This window comes from Triturus cristatus, chromosome 2_2, assembly GCF_964204655.1.
Source record: "Triturus cristatus chromosome 2_2, aTriCri1.1, whole genome shotgun sequence".
Classification (NCBI taxonomy): domain Eukaryota; kingdom Metazoa; phylum Chordata; class Amphibia; order Caudata; family Salamandridae; genus Triturus; species Triturus cristatus.
Window position 1 is genome coordinate 753292158 of NC_140582.1, and position 20569 is coordinate 753312726.

The 20569-nt window shown below is 42.2% G+C and overlaps 1 protein-coding gene across 4 annotated transcripts in view; it reads left to right on the forward strand.

Moving 5' to 3' along the window:
• The window catches only part of MTUS1 (microtubule associated scaffold protein 1), a 1021263-nt gene that overhangs the window by 567765 nt on the left and 432929 nt on the right, over positions 1–20569 (forward strand). For 2 of the 4 annotated variants that reach the window (XM_085641999.1, XM_085642000.1), the window contains exon 5: positions 9437–9574. In XM_085641999.1, coding sequence (XP_085498125.1) covers positions 9437–9574 — 138 coding nt within the window. The remainder of the gene's footprint in view (positions 1–9436; positions 9575–20569) is intronic. The other 2 variants (XM_085642001.1, XM_085642002.1) reach the window with 1 other exon arrangement.

Here is a 20569-nt window from a genome sequence, read left to right on the forward strand (position 1 = left end):
TTTTTTTAGTGAATTTCAAAGGTTGTTTAAGTGCCAATTCCTAACTATAACGTGTATGAAACCTATGGTTTTTTCAGTGAATTTCAAAGGTTTTTTAAATGCTAATTCCTATCTATAACTTATCTCTAAAGATATCATGAAAAGCATTCTTTTTTAAAAGTAGGGTGCACATTAGTTTTGTGGAAAAGCATCTTTGTGATTGGTTAAGAAAAAGCAGTTTCAACGTGGAGTGCATATCATAGGATAAAATTTGCTCAGCTCAACCACACCTGCTACTTGCATTTGGAAGGCACTGTTCGAACTTAAAACAATCGTGAACTTTTAACCTGCACGTGTCGTTAAATGTTCAAGATAATGTTGCAAAAAAATATCGTTAAGTTTTAAAAAAGTTATGAACTTTTAACCTGCACGTGCTGTAGAATGTTCTAGAAAGTGTGTTGATAGAATACGTTGCACTTCTGACTTCTATGTGTGGTTGAATATTAAAAAAACGGTTCATATGGAAAATTAAAAAGAAACCAATAGAGAAGTTAAGAAACCTAAAAGAATCAAGGAACTATTCTAATTTATTCTTTACATGTATTTATATGTGGAGCAACAAAATTATAGACACAACAGCACCAGGAAGAGGAAGAAGCAGAGAGTGGGGGGAGGGGGAGAGATGGGCAGAATGGCACACATGCACAATTAAGTACAGCACACATATAGACTAACAATGGCCAAAATGAAACACACCAACAAGGAGCACAAGTCACACAACCCGCCAACATCACACCACTGAACGAGCATAGAAGTGAAAACCAACGCTGCAATCATACAGGATGTGTACAAAGGCCAGTCGTTGGTGTTGTGGGATGTCTGCGACCGTGGTCATCATGGATGAGATGCCCAGCATGTGGCACATAGTCGAGTTCACTGTGTGTTATGTTGCCAAACAGCTGCTCCTCCCTCCCACGAGCCCCCACACTTTTGTACGGTGCGCTGTTGTATCTCGTGCACTCGTACGGCACACCATTGTAATGCCTATTTGCGCATGTCCTGCTACTTCCCAACTACACCATCACAGTGCCGTTTGGAGGTGGTGCATGCCACTTTACAACATCGACTGCTGCGGCTCTTGTAGCAGGCCACACCAGAACACAGAGACACACTTACCGCACTTCCTATACACGGACATGTCCGAGACACCCCTTTCCCCTTGCTGGATAGGCACACCCCTGCACTTACCTGTGAACCCCAGACCAGCACACGCCAGTTGTGCATGCAGGAGGATGCGTGCGTAGCTACACGTCCAAAGCAAAACCAAAGGAAATGATGGACAGAGTGTTGAACATTGCAAGCACTCACCCCCAGTCAACTGATCTGGGTTTAATCCATCACCGTTCTTTAGCCCACTCTGCCACCCCAGTTCAGGCATGGCCATATGCAAATCAGTCTGACCCTGACCCTGTGCCTCATGGGAACAGTCCAGCCCGGACTGCCAAGCCATGTCTTCCCTGGACCGGAAACAAACTTCCTAGGACCGGTTTCTGGTATTTCAGCTGTCTTCAGCCAGGCTTGCTTGAATCCAGTGGCAAAGTGAGCAAGGGACTCACGTCTGAGCATACCCTGCCAAAATTATACTATTCCATTACTGTACAAACACATTTTATATAAATACTGACTAAGAAACTATGTCCCTGAACCACAAGTGTGACGATGGTTAAAACACTACATGCATAGTGCATACTACTTTGAAGCAGTTCATGCCCTAAAGCCTACCTCACTAAAACTCTACATGATAACTGACTAAATGATTACAGTACTATAAGGAGACACACTGGGTGAGTGACGGTGTTTGCTAGAAGAGAATGAATACTAACTAGGGAATTGAAGGTGTGAAACACAACTGTGTAGGTGATTAGAGGACTTCATCCATACTGCATAGGCATTTAAAGCAGTCCATGTGCTAATGCCTGGCTCACTGCATGACTACTTGGGTACTGACTGAATGATTCGAGTACTGCAAGGAGAGTGCCTGGGTGAATTTATTAGGGTTTGGCGCAGTGAATGGATTAGTACATGATGCTGAATGGGTCACTAGAGGAGTGCAACGGGAGTGACAGGGTGTTTGCTGGAAGTGAATGGATACTGACTGGGGAATTGAAGGTGTGAAAGACAAGTGTGTAGGTGGTTAGAGGACTGCATGCATAGTGGATAGGGGTTTGAAGAAGTCCATGTGCTAAGACCTGGCTCAGTGCATGAATACTTAGGCAGTGACTGAATCATTAGAGTACTGGAAAGAGAGTGTCTTGGTGAATTTATAAGTGTTTGGGTTTTGGCACAGTGAATGGATTAGTACATGCTGTTGAATGGGTCTCTAGAGGACTGCAAAGGAAGTGACAGGGTGTTTCCTGGAAGTGTATGGATACTGACTAGGGAATTGAAGGTGTAAAAGACAAGTGTATAGTATGTTAGAACACTACATGCATACTGCATAGACATTTGAAGCAATCTATTTGGTACTTAGAAACTGACTAAATAATCAGACTACTTCTAGGACAATGCTTAGGTAAAACTATTAAATTTTCAGTTCTGCCACAGTGAACAGAATAGTACATGGTAATGCACCTTAGTGTCAAACCCTGACTCATTTTATCAATGCATAAGCAAAGACTAGCTTCTAATGCTACTAAAATTTGACAACATGACCGGTTTTAAAAGAGTTATCTGCCAAAAAACACACGATGTTACCAAATGCTTCTCTCACAATCCTTACCCAAATGCACACAGACTCAGTGTGATTTTAGACAAGCAACACTATCCTAGGAGTTTACCAAAACTCATTCACTAGTCTAGAAGCGTTAATGGAACTGAACACAATCTACATATTTATGTACAGCACATCAGTGTCAAAGCATGACTCATTTAATCAACGCATAAGCAAAGACTGGATTCTAATGCTACTAAAACTTCACAACATGACAGGTTTTAAAACCGTTATCTGTCAGCAAATACATGATGTTACCAAATGCTTCTCTCACAGTGATCCCAAATACACACTAACTCAGTGTGATTCTAGACAAGCACCACTATCCCTAGGAGTTTACCAAAACGAATTCACTACAGTGCAAGTGGTAAGGGAACTGCACACAATCTACATATTTCACGACTGCACTTTACTGTCAATGCCTAACAAATTTAATGAAAGCATAAGCAATAACTGTCTTCTAATGCTACTAAAACTTGACAACATGACATGTTTTAAAACAGTTATCTGTCAGCAAATACACGATGTTACCAAACACTTCTCTCACAGTGGTTCCCAAATGCACACAGACTCAGTGTGATTCTAGACAAACAACACTATCCCTAGCAGCTTACCAAAACTCATTCACTACAGTGGCAGTGGTAAGGGAACTGCACACAATCTACATATTTCACAACTGCACTTTTCTGTCAAAGCCTGACTCATTTAATCAAATCGTAAGCCATAACTGTCTTCTAATGCTACTAAAACTTCACAACATGACAGGTTAAAACAGTTATCTGTCAGCAAACACACGATGTTACCAAATGCTTCTCTCACAGTGGTTCCCAAATGCACACAGACTCACTGTGTGATTCTAGACAAACAACACTATCCCTTGCACTATATGAAAACACATTTCTTCATCTAGAAGTAGTACTACATTTTAGTATAGAAACATAACATAACTCATTTCACAAATTCATAAACAATGACTGGTTTCTAATTCTACCAAAATATAAAAACAGCACAGTTATCTGTCTGCAAACACATGAAAAACACAAATGCTTATCACAGAATGGTTTCTACATGCACACACACTGTCAATAAGATTGTAGAGAAAAAAAGTACTCCCTACACTTTAGCAGGAGAAATACATTAGTCTGATTAAAATCAAAATAGTCTACATACATCCCCTCACAATTAAATAACTCATCTTTCAAGTTCTTTTGTAGATTAAGAAGTATATCAGTCACTCACCATATTTTCTTTTACAGAATCTCTGCACTGTGCACCTCTCCGCAAAAACAAAGAATGGTAAAGTTTCCGTTTCATTTTCCACACATATACATGTAAACATCAAATCACAATCCTTCACACACAAACTCAAAAGCAAACACACATTTCTATTGGTTAAACATTTCAACCCTTTCCAACTGAAAGACATTTCAACCCTTCCCCCAATCTGCCTTCTGCCTGTTACCATAGAAACAGGTCATGGAACACTGCACTAAGCACACAGGTCAGAAGTTCAGCTCATAATGTTCCTACACAAGAGAGGAAGTGTGCTTCAGTTTTCAACATATCAGCTAATCATATATAATGTTCCTTACAATCTGTTTTTGTTAACCAATAAGAATCATACCTCTAAAAAACATAAATATACACCCTACCTTTCAGTGTATAAAGTTGTTATACAACCAATGATTTCTTGTCTTTTTTTTCAAAACTTCCGTGGATCCGCGTACCCAACGCGATAGGATGCGTGCACTGTGCGCGCATTTCGCCGTTTAAAAAAAAAAAAAAGGGGGCCCAGGGGCTCTTTGGGACCCCCAAGCACCTCTAGAGGGTCAGAGTATTTCGGCTCTGCCCCCTTTATATGTTTTACACACTTATTCCCCTTGCATCTTCAGCCTCGCTTCTACAGAGGCAGAAAATGGCCGCCAACAGTTCCTGGTTTTGAATGTAGAGAGACACTCGACAGCCAATTAGCATTCAGCACGCGATCGGGAGGGTGCGCGCTCGGTTCGGGAAGGGTGCACGTACGGTGCGTGTACGGTCCGCGGATCCTCCGCGACCATAGATATTTATGTACTTTTAACTCTAATTTTCTCAGGAACTACTGAATGGATTCACACCATTTATGCAAAAGGCACGAGTCTGAACTGAGGACTACCTCTTTGCCAAATTTGATGTCATTCCGTTCAGCGGTTCGGGCTGTAGCTGCGACAACAGATCCTATGGGAAATTGCATGGGGAAAACGTGTTTTGGAACCCCCCTTTTTTCTCTGCCCCCGCTTGACGAATCACCACGGAACTTTCAGGGTAGGAGCGGAGCGGAGCTGGCCAAAAGTTTGGAAAATTTCGCGAGGATTCGTCAACCGGCGCCAGACTTATTGGGAATAGAATGTTGCAGATTTCCTATGGAAAATAGGTCCTAACTATAACTACCTACTGGCGACCGCCAGTAGGTTATATATATATATATATATATATATATATATCTATATCTATATCTATATCCAAACGGTCCAAAAAGGTTCCGGGGTTCTCTGGCGCTCAGTTAGAAGGTGCGGCACCCTTGCGGTTTCGGACCAAACCGCTAACACATATACAAATTCCTCCCGTACGAAGAAAATAGGGTCGCACTCCAGCCAAAAGTTTATGATGTCCAATAATTCAATTTATTTCCAAGCCATCACAATCCACAGTCGATTAGACGCTGCAAAAACAACCAACGCGTTTCGTCGCGCTCCGTCGACTTGATCACGGTTGAAATTTTGAAAAAAACATTACATTTTAAATAAAGTTCAGACAGGACATTGTCATATCTACGTTTCCTGTTGGGAGCGGGAATTCATAAATCAGCATTATGGGTAATGTAGTCAGTTACTTTTTTCATGATATTGGCTTAAACTGATAGTGAAAAAATATAATAATAATGATTAACTGATATGCAGTCATTTTAGTTAACTTATTAAGCCAATATAGTCTGCCACCACATTATTTTTTCAAATATTTTCTTCGTACGGGAGGAATTTGTATATATATATATATATATATATATATATATATATATATATATATATATATATATATATATATATATATATTTTCAAAGGTTAGAGGAACGTTATAGTAAAGTGAAGCTGCCAGTTAAAACATACCACTTTAAACAAAAAACCGTTGGGATTTACCAGTTAGTTATCTCAAGTTAATATAACTTGTGCCCTGGACAATCACTGCTAATTACTTTCCATATTACATCACTCTACGTGTTACATGACATAATTGATGACATGACTGCAACATCTGAAATAACATCCTGACATAATTATGCAGCACAGGTGTGCACGTTATAGTTATACACCATAATTTTAAAACTGCCCCTAGGGCCTTATCGGGGCTCGGGGAAGATGGTCGCATGACCCCTTCTCCAATAAAGTATACTTGCCCACACCAGGGGCAAGGTTTTAAAACAGGCAGGAGCCCTTTAAGAAAAAGATTTATTGGAGTTGTGGATCCTCCGCTGTGCTGTTCATTTAGCCCGTTATAATTAACTGTGTATATTAGGCCTCTTATTCCTTTGCTATATCTAAAAGAACTCCCTTTTCCACTCCTGTGCAGATGATATCCAGATCTATTTTTCAGTGACTTTACCGAATGGCACATTTCAAGGGATGAAGGACGGGTAGCCTTTCCATGATCATGAGCTGAGTAAGAGCTGAAACTAAATGCAGATATTTTTAGGCCTGAGGTATATCCGCACTTACTCATCTGTCTGCATCCACCCACCCTGCTAGCTCCACCCTGGGCTTCATCTGTGATGCCAACTTGTGTCTTAAACTACACAATGATCCCTGGTGGCTCGAAGTATGGTATATCAGGGGGATGAGGAAGGATCGTCAAGAAATGCCAGTATATGCCAAGACTCAATATGAGCGGAACCTCATCCCGCCCTTGCAGAGGCTCAGAAGGGACACCGACACCTGGAAAACGCTGCCCCTATCCCTCCTCGGGAGGGCAGCACTTTTCAAAATGATGGCATTACCCCGATTTCTATATGCCCTTCAGAACTACCCTGACCCGATCCCTCACACGTTCTTTAAGGACATTGAAGCCTTGCAAAGGGATCTACTATGGGATGGGAAACCGCGCATAGCACTCCGGAAGCTAACTCTTGGATGGTACGACGGGGGTATCGCGCCACCAGACATCAAGAAGTACTATTGGGCAGCGCAGTTGTCCGCAATAAACCAATGTCATTATGGAAACGGGGATGACCCTGCGTACAGTATGGATAGATGGATGCTACCGGGAGGGGATTTTACGAGAGCACTATATTCTAGGCTGGATAGGTTTCCGCTTACTGGACCTACCAAGCACGTGGTGCACTTATGGCACGTGGTTAATCGTGCTCTGGGATGGGCCAACAGACTCACACCAGCGACTTCCCTTTGGGACTCAGAACGGTTGGGAACTCTAGGACGTACTAAAGGGTTTGATAAATGGGATCTCATAGGTATCTCGCATATAAGGGACCTCTGGGGGCGGAATGGGGTGGCAACATTCACCTCACTACAGCAGACATACGAGATGGCCGACTCAGAATACTTTAGATACGCACTGGTCAAACACTCCCTACAGGTCAACATTCCGGCTGGGACGTCACTACCGGAGTCCTCCCCTCTCGAGGATAGACTTCTTGATGGACACCTACCAGAAAAAAGTATATCCCTAACCTATAAAAAAAACTCGTTCACCATACTCCAGACCCTTTGACAACACTTAGGGAGAAATGGGGGAGGGACGGTTTGGAGATTGACGATGAAGAGTGGCAAGAGGCACTTTCCTCACCTAAAGAAGTCGCCATTTCGGCAAAACTGAAATTGGTACAATTAAAAATTGTACACAGGGTTTACCTCTCGGGGCGGCAACTAATGCTCATGGGTAGAAGTGAGGATGGGATGTGCAAGAAACAATGCAGGCTGGAGGGTACCTTCCTGCACATACTTTAGGAGTGTCCACTGATTCAAGACTTCTAGAAGAAAATCCTCGGGTGTATGAGTGTGGTCTCGGGGGTGACCCTTCGGCCGGAAGCTAAAAGATGCTTTTTGAACATCTGGGAGCCCACAGACTTAAATGTAAAGGGAAGGCTCTGGGTTACACTCGGGCAGATGATTGCCAAGCGCAACATAGCACAGCTATGGGGGGCTGCGACACCACCAACAGTGAAGGGATGGAGGGAGGACATGGATTGGTGTAGGACAAGAGAGAAAACAGTATACGTTGCCCGTGGATGCCCCAGGAAATGGATAGCAATCTGGACTAAGTGGAATGTATATCGGGGAGGAGTGTGCGAACCCCCTATTGTTCCCTCCCCTGACGAACACTTGACGATCTGAAACCAACTGTATGTGATATTGTTGCAACCTTGATAACATGAGGTGAAACACCAACGCTTGTAATGACACTGTTCCCCGTAATACGCAAATTGATTATTATGTGTATCGCATGACCCTTTTATTGATGTTTAATAAACAGAATTTATAAAAATAATTTTTAAAAAAAGGTAAAGAAAAAGAAAGAAATGCCAGTATAAATTGCACAAACTTTGCTGAGTGTTGTTCTCATTGCCCAAGGACTTTAGAAATACCTGTTGGCGTACCAGATGTCCAGGTTACGTGACTACTAGGACTACATACTGCAGCAGTTCAAATGGTCTTTTTCCTCTGTAAGTGAGACCAAATCTCTCATTTAAGAAAGACCCTCCATTGTTTTCCAATGAAGGCCAGAGTCAACTTTAGAATTCATACTGTGATGTACAATTGGCTTCATGGCATGGCACCAAGGTATCGTCTTCTACAGAGGACTGTGCAGGTTCATCCAAGTAATCCCTTGTATTCTGGTGACCATTCCTTTCGTGTGCCCCTTGTGCTCTGTACAAGTCACGTGGTGACACAAGGTTTTAGACCCTTTACTGGACATCTGCCTTCCTTTACACTGCATTGTACTATCCATGGATTTATATAGCACTTATTATCCCTGGTAGGGCTTTGAAGCGCTTTACAACAAGTGGCACCAACTCCAGAACCCAGAGATAGTGGTTAATCCAATGGGTTTTGAGTATTGGTTATGGGGGATCAGTCTTGTACTCTTAGGAGTGAGTCTTTCTTTGTATTCGCTACAGTTTTTATGTGGTAGGTTAAATTAGTAGAGTTTTGATGCTATCGTACTGCTTTGCTAATCAACTAGATTGAATACCTCCCACGAGGTTCGGCCCCTGGCGTGCGCATTGTCAATTTTAATTCAATAGCCCAAGGATGATGATCTTTGACCAGACTGCCAGTGAGGTTTTTCAGCACCAAGATGGTCAATAAACTGCAGTCATCGAGTGGAAATTACGTCTATCGTCGCAGTATCAATAATTCCACCAACTTTATGTAGTATTAATAGGTGATCTGACAGATTGTTGACTTTGTAAACTTGGCACACTACTAACTCGGAGCGTTGTAGATTCACATTGTTAACATTCAAATTTGTACCTTGTGTTGTAGACTTGGTAGAAAATGTGTGCCCCCTACAAAACTGACAGCATGTCTTTAGCATTTAAGCTGTGTGTGTGCTGGTTTATTAATGTGTTTATTCTTGTTGACTAGCTTTGCATGTCCTGATTTTAATGCAGTGTTTTTTCCCTCTCCTTTTTAGCAGCAGCTGGTTCAAGCGGTCCGAAAAATGATGAAGCGGCTCGAACGATTACTCGTTCCAAAAGCGTTTCTGCACCCCCGGCTTCAAAAGCTTTGGTATCGAAAAGTAAATTGCAACCTCTGAAAATCATCCAGACAGGTAATGTATGTGCCCAGGGTTGCTGCAATCTAATTAGAGTTTAGCGTTATTCTAGTACAGCTATGGTGCTTTTAAAGTCTGTAGTAGTAACATGGCTCTGCTCTTGGGACTGACTCCAGGTTGGCCACGGGCAGGCTGCTATCGCCCTGTGCACTGCCTAATTCATCATTAAAAGTCATTATACATAGTCTCAAGAGTTCTAAAGGAAATCTTTTTGGAGAAAGTGCTGTTTACTGATATTTTTTTTTTAATTTTGTTAAAAACTTGGATGAGTATCGGAAAGATGAGAACAATCAATAAGGAAGCTGATAACCGTGATGAAACACTAACTTACGACACATTAAAATATGGGAAGCATGAGTAACTAGCATTGCCAGAGCCAATAGGTCTTGTTTATGAGAGCTGTTGGCTTCGGCAATGTTTAGTTGCCATGGTGTACAGTAGTGCAAATGCTTTGCATTGTGGCTAAAAACGAATTTTAAAAAGCACGGTCATGTAGCTTGGGGTAATGTTTTTATTTTTATTTTGAAGGTGCATTAGCGCTGGATGCATCATAGTCCTTCTTTTAATTGTTTTTAACATTGCTGCATAACAGCCGTACTGCTATACAGGATGGCTGCAAATCATTGCCAAAGTCAGCAATTCCCATGCTGTACAGCATGAGCAAAAGGCAATGGCAGAGCCAATAGTTTCAAAGGCGTGATCTATTGGCTTTGACAATCAATGCTTGATAGGTCGCGGGACAGCACCCCTCTGATTATGAACAAATCACTGAATCTCCCCATGTGTGGGAAAGAAAAATGACGTATGTGTGATTGCAAAAAATGCCATCACAAAGAAAGCAATTGTGCCCATCCATGTCTTAGTGTAAATACAGTTGGAAGCAGTTAACATCTGTTGTCACACTAAACATCCATTTTAGAGGAGAAAATGTCTTTTGAGGTAGTGTGTGTAGCATTGTAAGTAACAATGAAACTATGGTACTCTAGAGAAGACCGACTTCTCCTGCACCGTAAGGGCTGAGAGGGATTCTCTAATGGAATTATGTCCTCCTGAACTAAAGACTATTCCACATAAAGTATCCCACAGTTTTGTAAACCCCATTACCAGGTTCTCTCAAACTAACGCTGTTTAGTTGGATATGGGAAGGTTTTTAAAGCATCCTAGTTGTTACTCACTAGATTGTGAGGAAGGAAACAATTCCTTTAGTTTATATTACCCTCACACACTCTAGTAGTGTCATGCTTCATCATTGGGTCACCCTGACTCCTAAAGGTCAGGGTGGGCTTGACCGTTTTCCAGGGAGCTCTTAGCAAGATGTGACCAGGGGGTGTAAAGATTAAAAATCCTCAGACAGATCCCAGTATCCCTTTATTATCGGAACTGTCGGGGATATTAAAATATACATTTGTAGGCGGTCGAGTGGAGTTTTATGGTACTACGACCCTTGTGCCGACATGTTTCAGTTTAAACTTGGCGTAATAAGGTCCTGGACTTTCATCAGGGCAAAACAAAAAGAAGGTTGGTATTGGGTGATCATCCCTGGTTTTTGCGCATTGTGAAGTAAACCGTAGCTACGAATAACACGAGTCTCAACAAGGACGACAGGGAAGAACGAAAAATAGAAGTAGTGCCTCAATCACAGAGCGATCAGCAGAAGGACCGCAATTAGTACTTGGTCCATGCTCCTGCCGCAAAAAGTGGAAGTGAAGCCAGCATACGGTGGCCAATTACAATTAGAAGGCAACAAATATGAGTGACAAAGTCAATAAATGTTAGAGAATTGGCTGGTGGCAAGCTTTTTGTTGTATAAAATATCTCTTGTATGTGAGAGCAGAGGCAGTGCATGCTGTGTAGCAGGCGAGACCTAAAATGGGATCATTATGTAGTCTGTATTTTCAGATGTCATTTACAAGAGGCTCTGTTTTGTGAGTGATAAGGGGTCCGAAAGGAACGAAGCATGAACTGAAAATAAACCCATCATTTTCTAGTCTAAGTAATTAACCTTTATGCTTGGGAATGCAGTGACTGGACAAATTCATGCTCAAAGCTTGTGGTCTCGTTTTGCAGTTAAGACTACAAAACAGCAGTGAGGGCTGATGGTTTATCATTGATGCAAACCACATTAGAAAACATGGCTCACTTCTATCTCATTACACATAATTTGCATTGTCATCCCCCATTAAAAATATTGCGCAACACAGACCACCCATTCAAAATGGTTAGTAATCGATCTACCATCATCCAGAGAAAAGCATGGTCCTGCATCTTCTATATCTCTACTGTGAAACCCCGATCTGTCACTTGCCCTGTGACGATCACCTTCTATGTAGTCTGCACAACACCACATTCCAATAAATCCTTCATCTGTGCCTTCAAGCGTTATCCAAAACACCTCTCCCAAACAAGGAACAGACCTCTACATCTGTGACTTCTAGTCTAAGGTATCCATGAGGCTAATTACCTCATTCAAATCAAAGGCAGCATTCTGGGTGCAGTCAGCTCTGTACTCCCCTAACCTGAACTCTCACACACCTATACTTCTGGTGGGGACAGCCATTTAAATATCACAACCCATCTTTGACTTTTTAACACTCTATCTTCACTAGTAAAACAAAACTGATCATATCAATCAAAGCAATAGTGGAGGCAAGGCAGTCAATTAATCTGCAAGTCAACTTACAGGTCCGCTACCTCCCACACTCCATTACTTGCAGCAAACTCTTACTCTAGATGAACGGCAAACATCAGTTCCACAACAAAGACAGTGCAGCACCATGCCCCACCTAGTGTCTGCATAGCTAACAAAAGTAAGAGTTTCAAGCCATTCACCCTGGTAAATTTGACTTTCATTGTAAAATCATTAGCAAAAAGCCTTAAGTGACGCCATTCTTGCTGCCTCCATCTTGAAACCCTTCCAGGATATGCACGGCCATCACTCATTAACATTAAGAACACCTTGCTCAATAAGAAAATAAGTTCTCAATTTTTATACCTTCTGAACCTACAGGCGCTAGTGTTTCCAGATTACACTCTGATCTGAGTATCTACCAGTGATGAGGAGAACTGAAAGCATTCATACTCTAAACACAGACTTTAATTTTGTACATGGAATCCCTGGGAATTCTCATGGCCCATCATCACTCAATGAATGTTTCAACAGTCATTGACGTCCAACTCCACAAATCATACCGTTCTTCTGAAACTAGATGTTCAGTGGTTGTGTCAAGCTATTTTGAGCCAAAACCTTGTTCTAGTCCCCAAGAACATTAACCAGTTGCCCATGCAGTCATGGTTCCAGGACATTACCCAGGGGGTATCTATGGACCTGCTCACAACCGGTGCCAAATTGTTACCTTTATTCCCCTGCATGTAGGCTGCATGTGGCATGACCAGCGTTGCCATACATACATCATGCTTTATGCATCTGTGCTCTGGGTGCAGAGCATACAAGCGTAGCTGCAGGTTAGCTCGCGTATTCCCATGTATCGAGAAAGCACAGGGCATTATGACAGGCATGGGGTAGGTCCATATCTGGCTCACTACAAGATCACTGGCCGTTTCATGTGTTTTCCTAGCCCTGCTTGATGAGCTATTGGTGTCACTGGTGATTTCACGAGATGCTATCTCAGTCATTTGTGCCATGTGTTATATATGTTTGGGTACAGGCCGTGCATTTGAAGGGGTTAATGGTTACATTCCTGCTTTTCATGTTTTAGATTCTAACCATAGTTTAACTTAAATTACTTTTTTCAGGGTACCTGTAAATTTTGTATTTATATCAACATAGTTTAGTGTGTTATCTCAAATGAGGCTCATAACTTCCTAAAGTATCCTCAGAGAATTTTATGATCTGCTTGGACCACTGTCCTCAATAGCCGCAGCTTATTGGCTCAGCAAACACTGTATTCATTACCTGTGCACGCGGAATCGTACCCGCAGTCCTCCGAGGATGGTCTGCAGATATTATCTGTGTACAGTACTCCTGACAGCAGAATGCGGAGTGGCCTGTGGTGATGACCGCACCATTGCATGCATAGTCCAGGCAAGGCAAAATACTATGCCATGAACATGTTCTGAGACCCTGTAGCCTTTTTATTTATTTTTGTTTTAGACCTCGTAGTCTAATTGGTCCAGTGACTGCTGAAAACAAAGTTAATGAAACAAGATGACTTAAACTTTTTATTCCTGTTACAGCACTCACATAAAGTCTGTAGTCCGGGTCTTGGTTCATGGAGCCCACAACTCCAATTTCAGTTGTTTTCCTTCGGAGAGTGTGGGTTGTGCCCACCCTATCTGCAACACTTTTTTTGTTTTGATTAGAATTGTGACTGCAGCCTCATAATGGCTGCCAGAGTAAGAATCTGCTCCTTCCTTTCCCAACAAATCTGCATTACATTTAGGTTGACCGGTTTCTGGGAACGTTTCCATACACTATCATATTGAGCAACAACTATAGAAGCACTGTTGCCTACTTAAATATACATACTTTTAATTTCTTTATTTGTAATTAGCCATACACAAAAACAAGTCTGATCAGATAACCTGGCAAAATCGAGGCTGCCTAAAGAACAAATTTGGATTTAAGATATATTTTTAACTGAGATGTTAGACCCGGTATCCCTGGCATGGTTTCCCCCCCTAAGGTTTTGCCTTCAGACCTCCTGTTTTTGCTGGCCTTAGGACTCTGCACAATTTACCAATGCTAACCAGTGCTAAAGTGCTTGTGCTTGGTCATTAAAAAAAATGGTAGAATTGGTTTAAACCCAATTGGCCTATTTAACTTAGTTGCAAGTCCCCAGTAAAGTGGCACTACCTGTGCTTAGGGACTGTAAATTAATTGCTACTGGTGGGCCTGCTGCAGTGATTGTGCCATCTACTTAAGTAGCATTTTAAACATGTTTCGGGGCTGCTATTGAGGCCCGTGTGTGGGTGCAATTTTAAACTACCATGTTCGATCTGGCAGAGTAAACCTTTTTCCAGGTTTTTCTTTTGTAATGCATGTGACCTCTAGGGTAGGTCCTGGACAGCACAGAATGCGAAGTGCAGTGTATTTAAAAAGGACATGTACTTTTAAGTGTTACACGTCCAGGTCGTTCAAAATCCTTAAATTCGTTTTTCACTACTGCACAGACTACTTCTCCCATAGGATAACATTGGAGTTACCTTATTACATTTAATAGCCTGTAACTACCAAATGGGAACAGGTAAGCAGTTCATGTTTGGTGTCTCTGTAATAATTAAAAATCCTAACTTATGGTGGTCGGATTTTATATTAAGGTTTTGAAAATGCCACATTTAGAAAGTTGGCATTTTCTCCCCTTAGCCATTTGTTGTCTGCAGCCTGTCTCTGCGTCGCATGACTCTGTGTAGTTGACAGTTGCACTTTGTGTATTACTCCTAGAAAGCCACACACAATGGGATGCTAAGATGTGATTGAGTGGGCTACTGGCAGGATGGGATGGAATTGCTGGGCCCAGCCCCACTTCCACTTGAATTGGCTGTGTCCTCCCTCCACACAAAGGGCAGTATACCCCCTGTAGTTAATCTAGAGCCGGGCCAAGATGGCAGGGCACCTGTACACTTCAAAGGCATGCCTCTAGTAGCTTCTCCTTACTTCAAAGGCACAACTGGGTATGAATATTGGTCCTCAGACACCAGCTCTTCAGTACACTTGTGCTAGGGCGAAGGACTGCTGTGCTTCTAAAAGGGCTGCCACTCTGCTGGACTGTTGACCTGCTGCCCTCTTGTCTGGGAGAGGAGGACTGGACCTGCATCTTTAGAACCCAGACCAAGAGTGACCTCCCCAAGGGCTAGTTTATTGGCCTCCTGATCTGAAGCCTCAGGGACACAGCCGGATTCCACTAACCTTACACCTTCACCTGGACTCTGTCATCTACCAGTCTAACCTGCTAAGTGGTGCCATCCCAGTCCTGGGTCCTTGGAAGTGGGCTTAAGGTGTTCTGCCAGCCTCTGTGGATCCAATGGAACCGACGCTCCTCTGCTGCGCTGCGCAAATCCCAGCACAACCGACTTATCACAACTGCTGTGTAGACTGGATCATTCGCAAAGACCTGCGTCGCCTTCACAGCCCCATCGGAACCATCGCTCCCCGGTGCATCTTCAGCACAGACCCTCGTTGACGGCAACAGACCCCGCATTGCCGCTTCCCAGCTCCTTGGAATCGATGCATCGTGCCGACTGCGCGCCGCATCCTCGATGCCAGACTTTGCACTGCAAGCGCTGTCGACGGGATCCTGCGCAACACATCTCCGACGCAGATCCTTGTACTTTGTACTTGTACTTTGTTTAGTTGGCCAAACTGTGGTCTCTATAGCCGGCCCATGCTCCATCATGGTTGACCTGAACTTGTGCCTTTGTCCAAGTTTGGAGCAACCAGATATCACAGTTGGTGCTTTGTGCTTTTTGCCACTATTTTCACAAAAATCTTTGAAATTGAATATATCTGGTTCTACTGAATTTTTGTCGTTTTGGGCTTGTTTTATTTATTAAAGAAACTTCTATTTTTCTAACTTGATGTGGGATCCTTTTTGAGTTGTTTTTTCACTTTATTACTGTTTGAAGTGTTGCAAAAATACTTTAGACATTGCATCCAAGTTAAACTGGACTGCCTTGTGCCAAGCTACAGGAGGGTCGAGCACAGGTTACTTTGGGGTTGGCTTGTGCCTCACCTTGACAGGGATTGTGATTTCTGCTTGACCATGGCGCATACACCCCAGTCAATCAACAACCCAAGAGAAGTGATTTCTGGTAGTTGTAGTGGATACAAAAACTTACATTACTAGTATGGAGAGACTATATCTGGCAATGGTGACCTTTTCACCGCATTTATAGAGTGCATCCTCCTTCTGTAGCAATGGCGAGACCACAATCACACTTGATCTTCTGGGTATGTGGTCTATGGTGGAAGTTGGTTTTTAAAAGGTGATTGATTGGGGAACAATGCTGGTTAGTTTGAATTTGCCAGCAGAGCCCACGCACCTTTGTTAAAAAGACTAGGCCGAATACAGTTAATGATCATATTTCGTGCCAGCAGAGTCCATGTGCCTTTGTTAGGGAGAATAGGCAATATATTATTTGTGCTCCAAGCAGAAAATGGCTGTCATGTTATATAACTTCATGCGTTATATCTCTGGCAGGGTGCATGCATCATTGGTAAAGAGACCTAGCCACGTACTGTTGGCAAAGACAAATAGCCTTCCAACATGTTATAAATCGGTGGTTTTGTGTAAAAGGAACCATGTGTCCACTAACTGTGATATGACTGAGGTGAAAATGAAAACATCTTTTGAATAATTCGACAGCATTGCTTAATGTGTTAGTAGATCAATGGTGAACACATATGTTCTATTATTATTGACAACAAACTTGTTCTAACCCCTTCGGTGCTCATGACGGAACGGTTCCGTCATGAGCCACGGTTGAGCTGTGCTCATGACGGAACCGTTCCGTCATGACCACGCCCGCGCAAGATTCCGTCAGCACAGCGGCGGAATCTGCGCAGCATGGAAGGGGTTAATTGTAAAATGTACTGGGCAACAAAGTTGTGATTACAACAAAGTGGTTTTCTTTAGATGTAAAACCCTTGGCATATGCCAAAAGTGAAAACATAGAAGAGGGTGGAGTATACCACAAACATTGGTCACATTCTATTGGCTGGACTAAGTTTACTGTTGGGATTACTAAAAAGCGGTGCAACAGTTCCTTGAAAGCTACACCAACATTTTGTTCAGAAGTCACTGCAAAAGGTTTGATTATATATGAACATAAGATGGTGCATTGTGAATGAAATGCTAATCAGGGAAACTAAAGAGTGGTGAAGTTCGCAAAGATTACTGTTAATCCCAGTGTTGGACATAATTGCTAAGGTGTGTCATAGTTAAGCCCTTCCGATTAGTTTGAAGTTGAAAGACTCATCTTTGTTGTTTTCAAAAAAAGATTGAAGAAGCTTGTATCCGAAGCACGGTGTCATGAAGTTTTTCTGTAATAGTCCATTCCCGTTGAGCTTCCATGTGATTACATTGTAAATAATGTGCTGTAGGTTCAGTAGAAGTAAGTTTACATCTATTGGTGTTTTAATGTTTCACTTTGAGTGGTCATCCCAACATATCATAATTTACATGGTCATGTGATCAAATAAATTACGTTACAGCTAGTATGCTTCATGTGTAGTTGCTGTTTCCAGGACAAATAGAGACCCATATTTAAAGTTTTGCAATCTTTTGTAAACTGATTCTTCAGTTGCTACATGAGTGTTGACCCATTACTCTGCCTAGCCCCCATAGGGTAAGTAAGTCTGGGTGTTTTGTAGTAAATCTGGGTCTTGTGTTCTAGCATTTCCTTGAGGTTTTATCGAGGTTTGTAGCCAGAGTATTGTTTTTCAAAGTTATTGCCAACATTGACAATATGCCAGTGCATCATCATAGATTTCCGAAGTTTTTTGAGTATAACATAAAAGGTAGCGGTGCAAGATATTCTTGACACTGGTCTTTTTGGATATGCCTTTAAGAAAGATTCCCTATGTTTACTATGGGGACATTTTCTTGTTCATATCACATTAGTAGAACACTGTTACCAAGTTTGGAAGAAAGAATGTCTGTCTGCTGGTCAACTATTACATCTTAGTCATAAAAATTGACCAAAGGGCAGATATCCTTGTTAACCATTTGTGTTGACGGCCATATTGTAACAAAGAATTATCATTGGTGTTTTTGTAAAAACATCTGTGATCAAGCTACCACCGGGAGGGATGATCAAAAAGTCAAGAAAAAGGAGACTGGTGTGACTCATGCAGCTATAATTCGGAGATGAGGGTGCGTAGCATATTTAGCCATGTAAGAATGGTAACAATCTACTCCATTTCCTGTCCATAGAATGAGATCAGGGATATAGCTCTGAATTATTATTTTTTTTTTTTAAAGCATTAGTCTTAATTGATGTCCTGCTTGTTTATAAGTATAGGATATCCTTGAATGGAAAGTAATTATTGTTAAGAGCCAGGGAAACTCATTCTATCACTATAGAAACATGGGTAAATGAGATTCCGGTGTCCTGTCTCAAAAGGGCCTCAATATTTTGTAATGTTGAATCCTAAGGAATACTTATATAGAGTACGCACTCTAAAAACTGAGAAGAATTTGCTTGGTGGAGTCAAACTCCATGTTTGCTTTAAAAAAAAATAAAGGACGCCTTTAGTGTCCTTGAAAAAAGAAGACGTGAAGTATCAGGGGCTGGAAGAAGGCATTAGAAAATCAAGGCAATTTTTTTACAAAAAGGAACCAGTACTTGACACGAGTAGTCTTCTCGTGGAGGTCTTGAAAAATGCTCATCTTCGGTAAAGACTACAAATAAGGGATCTTTGGATTTTCTCTAAGAAAATGACTTCATGTTTGGTGGTCCATCCTAGAGCTAGTGTTTTAGTCACCATGCATCATATCATCACTTGCAGAAATCCAGTCAGATCTCCGGAAAAGGTCTTAAAACTCCTTTTTGTTCAAAAGTAATTGTGTAAGCATTCTGTGCAGTAATCATGGAGAGCATCACTATTGCACCTCCTTTGTCCATATGCTTTATGGCAGTGGAGGCGTATTTGAAGATTTCTCCTAAAGTTTCCTGTTTTAGATTAGACATTGAGACTGGCTTGTGCAATATTCGAGAAATGTGTGATGTCCTTAAGAACTGCTTTTGGAAGTTTCTACTTCAATGCAATAGAACTCGGAGGAGGAAAAAGTGGGTTTTCTTCTAAGCCCTGTTATAAGAGTCATCCATGTCTGATGTTTGTGAATCAAAGTAGTGACACGAGCAGTCCCCTTCATCCTGGGCATCCCACAGCCACCGTTGAGGGCTCTTTTGTGGGCAGTCTGTACACCTGCAGGGCTAGGCAGGCTCCTTTCTTCTTTAAGAAGGCAATCAAGCCTGTGAGCGCTTCCGTGCAGTCTCTTGGTGTTCAGTCATCAGTTCAATTGTAGGATGGCCTTTGTACAACGAAGGTTAAGATTCATTTTTCACAAGTGCAGTCTAGAATGAATGAGGGATTTATACAGCGCACGGCTACTCTGAGGATTGTCCCGGTGCTAAATGGGAAATGCCCCATGGCACGTGACTCGTAACATAAGCCTCTCTGCCTCACAGATAATAAACATGTTTTCATTCTCTACAGAATATAGTCTCAAGGGGAATCAGACTCAATTCGCACAGAAGTTCATTCCATGCTTTAGCCGCCCGGAAAGAGAAAGCTTTACCACCCCTTCAGAGACATTGAAGTGGAGAATCGACTAGAGCAAAGCCGAGGCAGAGCGCAGCACTCCGGTAGGGAGATACTGTACAAATCTCTCTGCCAGATATCCATGGCTGGATCTGAACCAAGGCTTTAAATAGGATCGGTTTCTTGTCGTGCAACCAATGGAGAACTTTCAGGGCCGACGAGATGGAAGAATGCCTGGTAAGATGTAAAAGAAGTGTAGCCGCCGCATTTAGACCACCGGTAGGCAGTTCACCAGTGCCTCCGCAGCTCCTAAATAGATGGTGTTAGTGTAATCAAGATGTGACATGATCAATGTGTGAATCACCACTCTCCGAGCTTCCAAACGAAGGAGGGGAAGGAATTTCTTCAGGATGTGGAACATGGCGAAATTTTGGCCCACAACCTTTCAGATCTGCGGCCGCATGGAGAGGGCGGAGTCAAATTTCACCCTTTAGTTTTTAACCATATCAGATGGAGGGGGACGGACCTGCAGCACAGGTGGCTAAAGACCTTCCCACCAGTTTGACAGATGTGATCCAAATGGCATAATTTCTGTCTTCTCTGAGTTGCATTTAAATTGGCTGCCCAGCATCCAGTCAAAGATGGCATGCATACATGCAGTCAGTGAAAGATGTAGTAATAGATGCCTGGGAACCATCGAAATGAAGGAAATTTTGTAATCCGTAAACTCTATTTTGCCCCAAGACTCTCGAACCAGTTCTAACAAATTT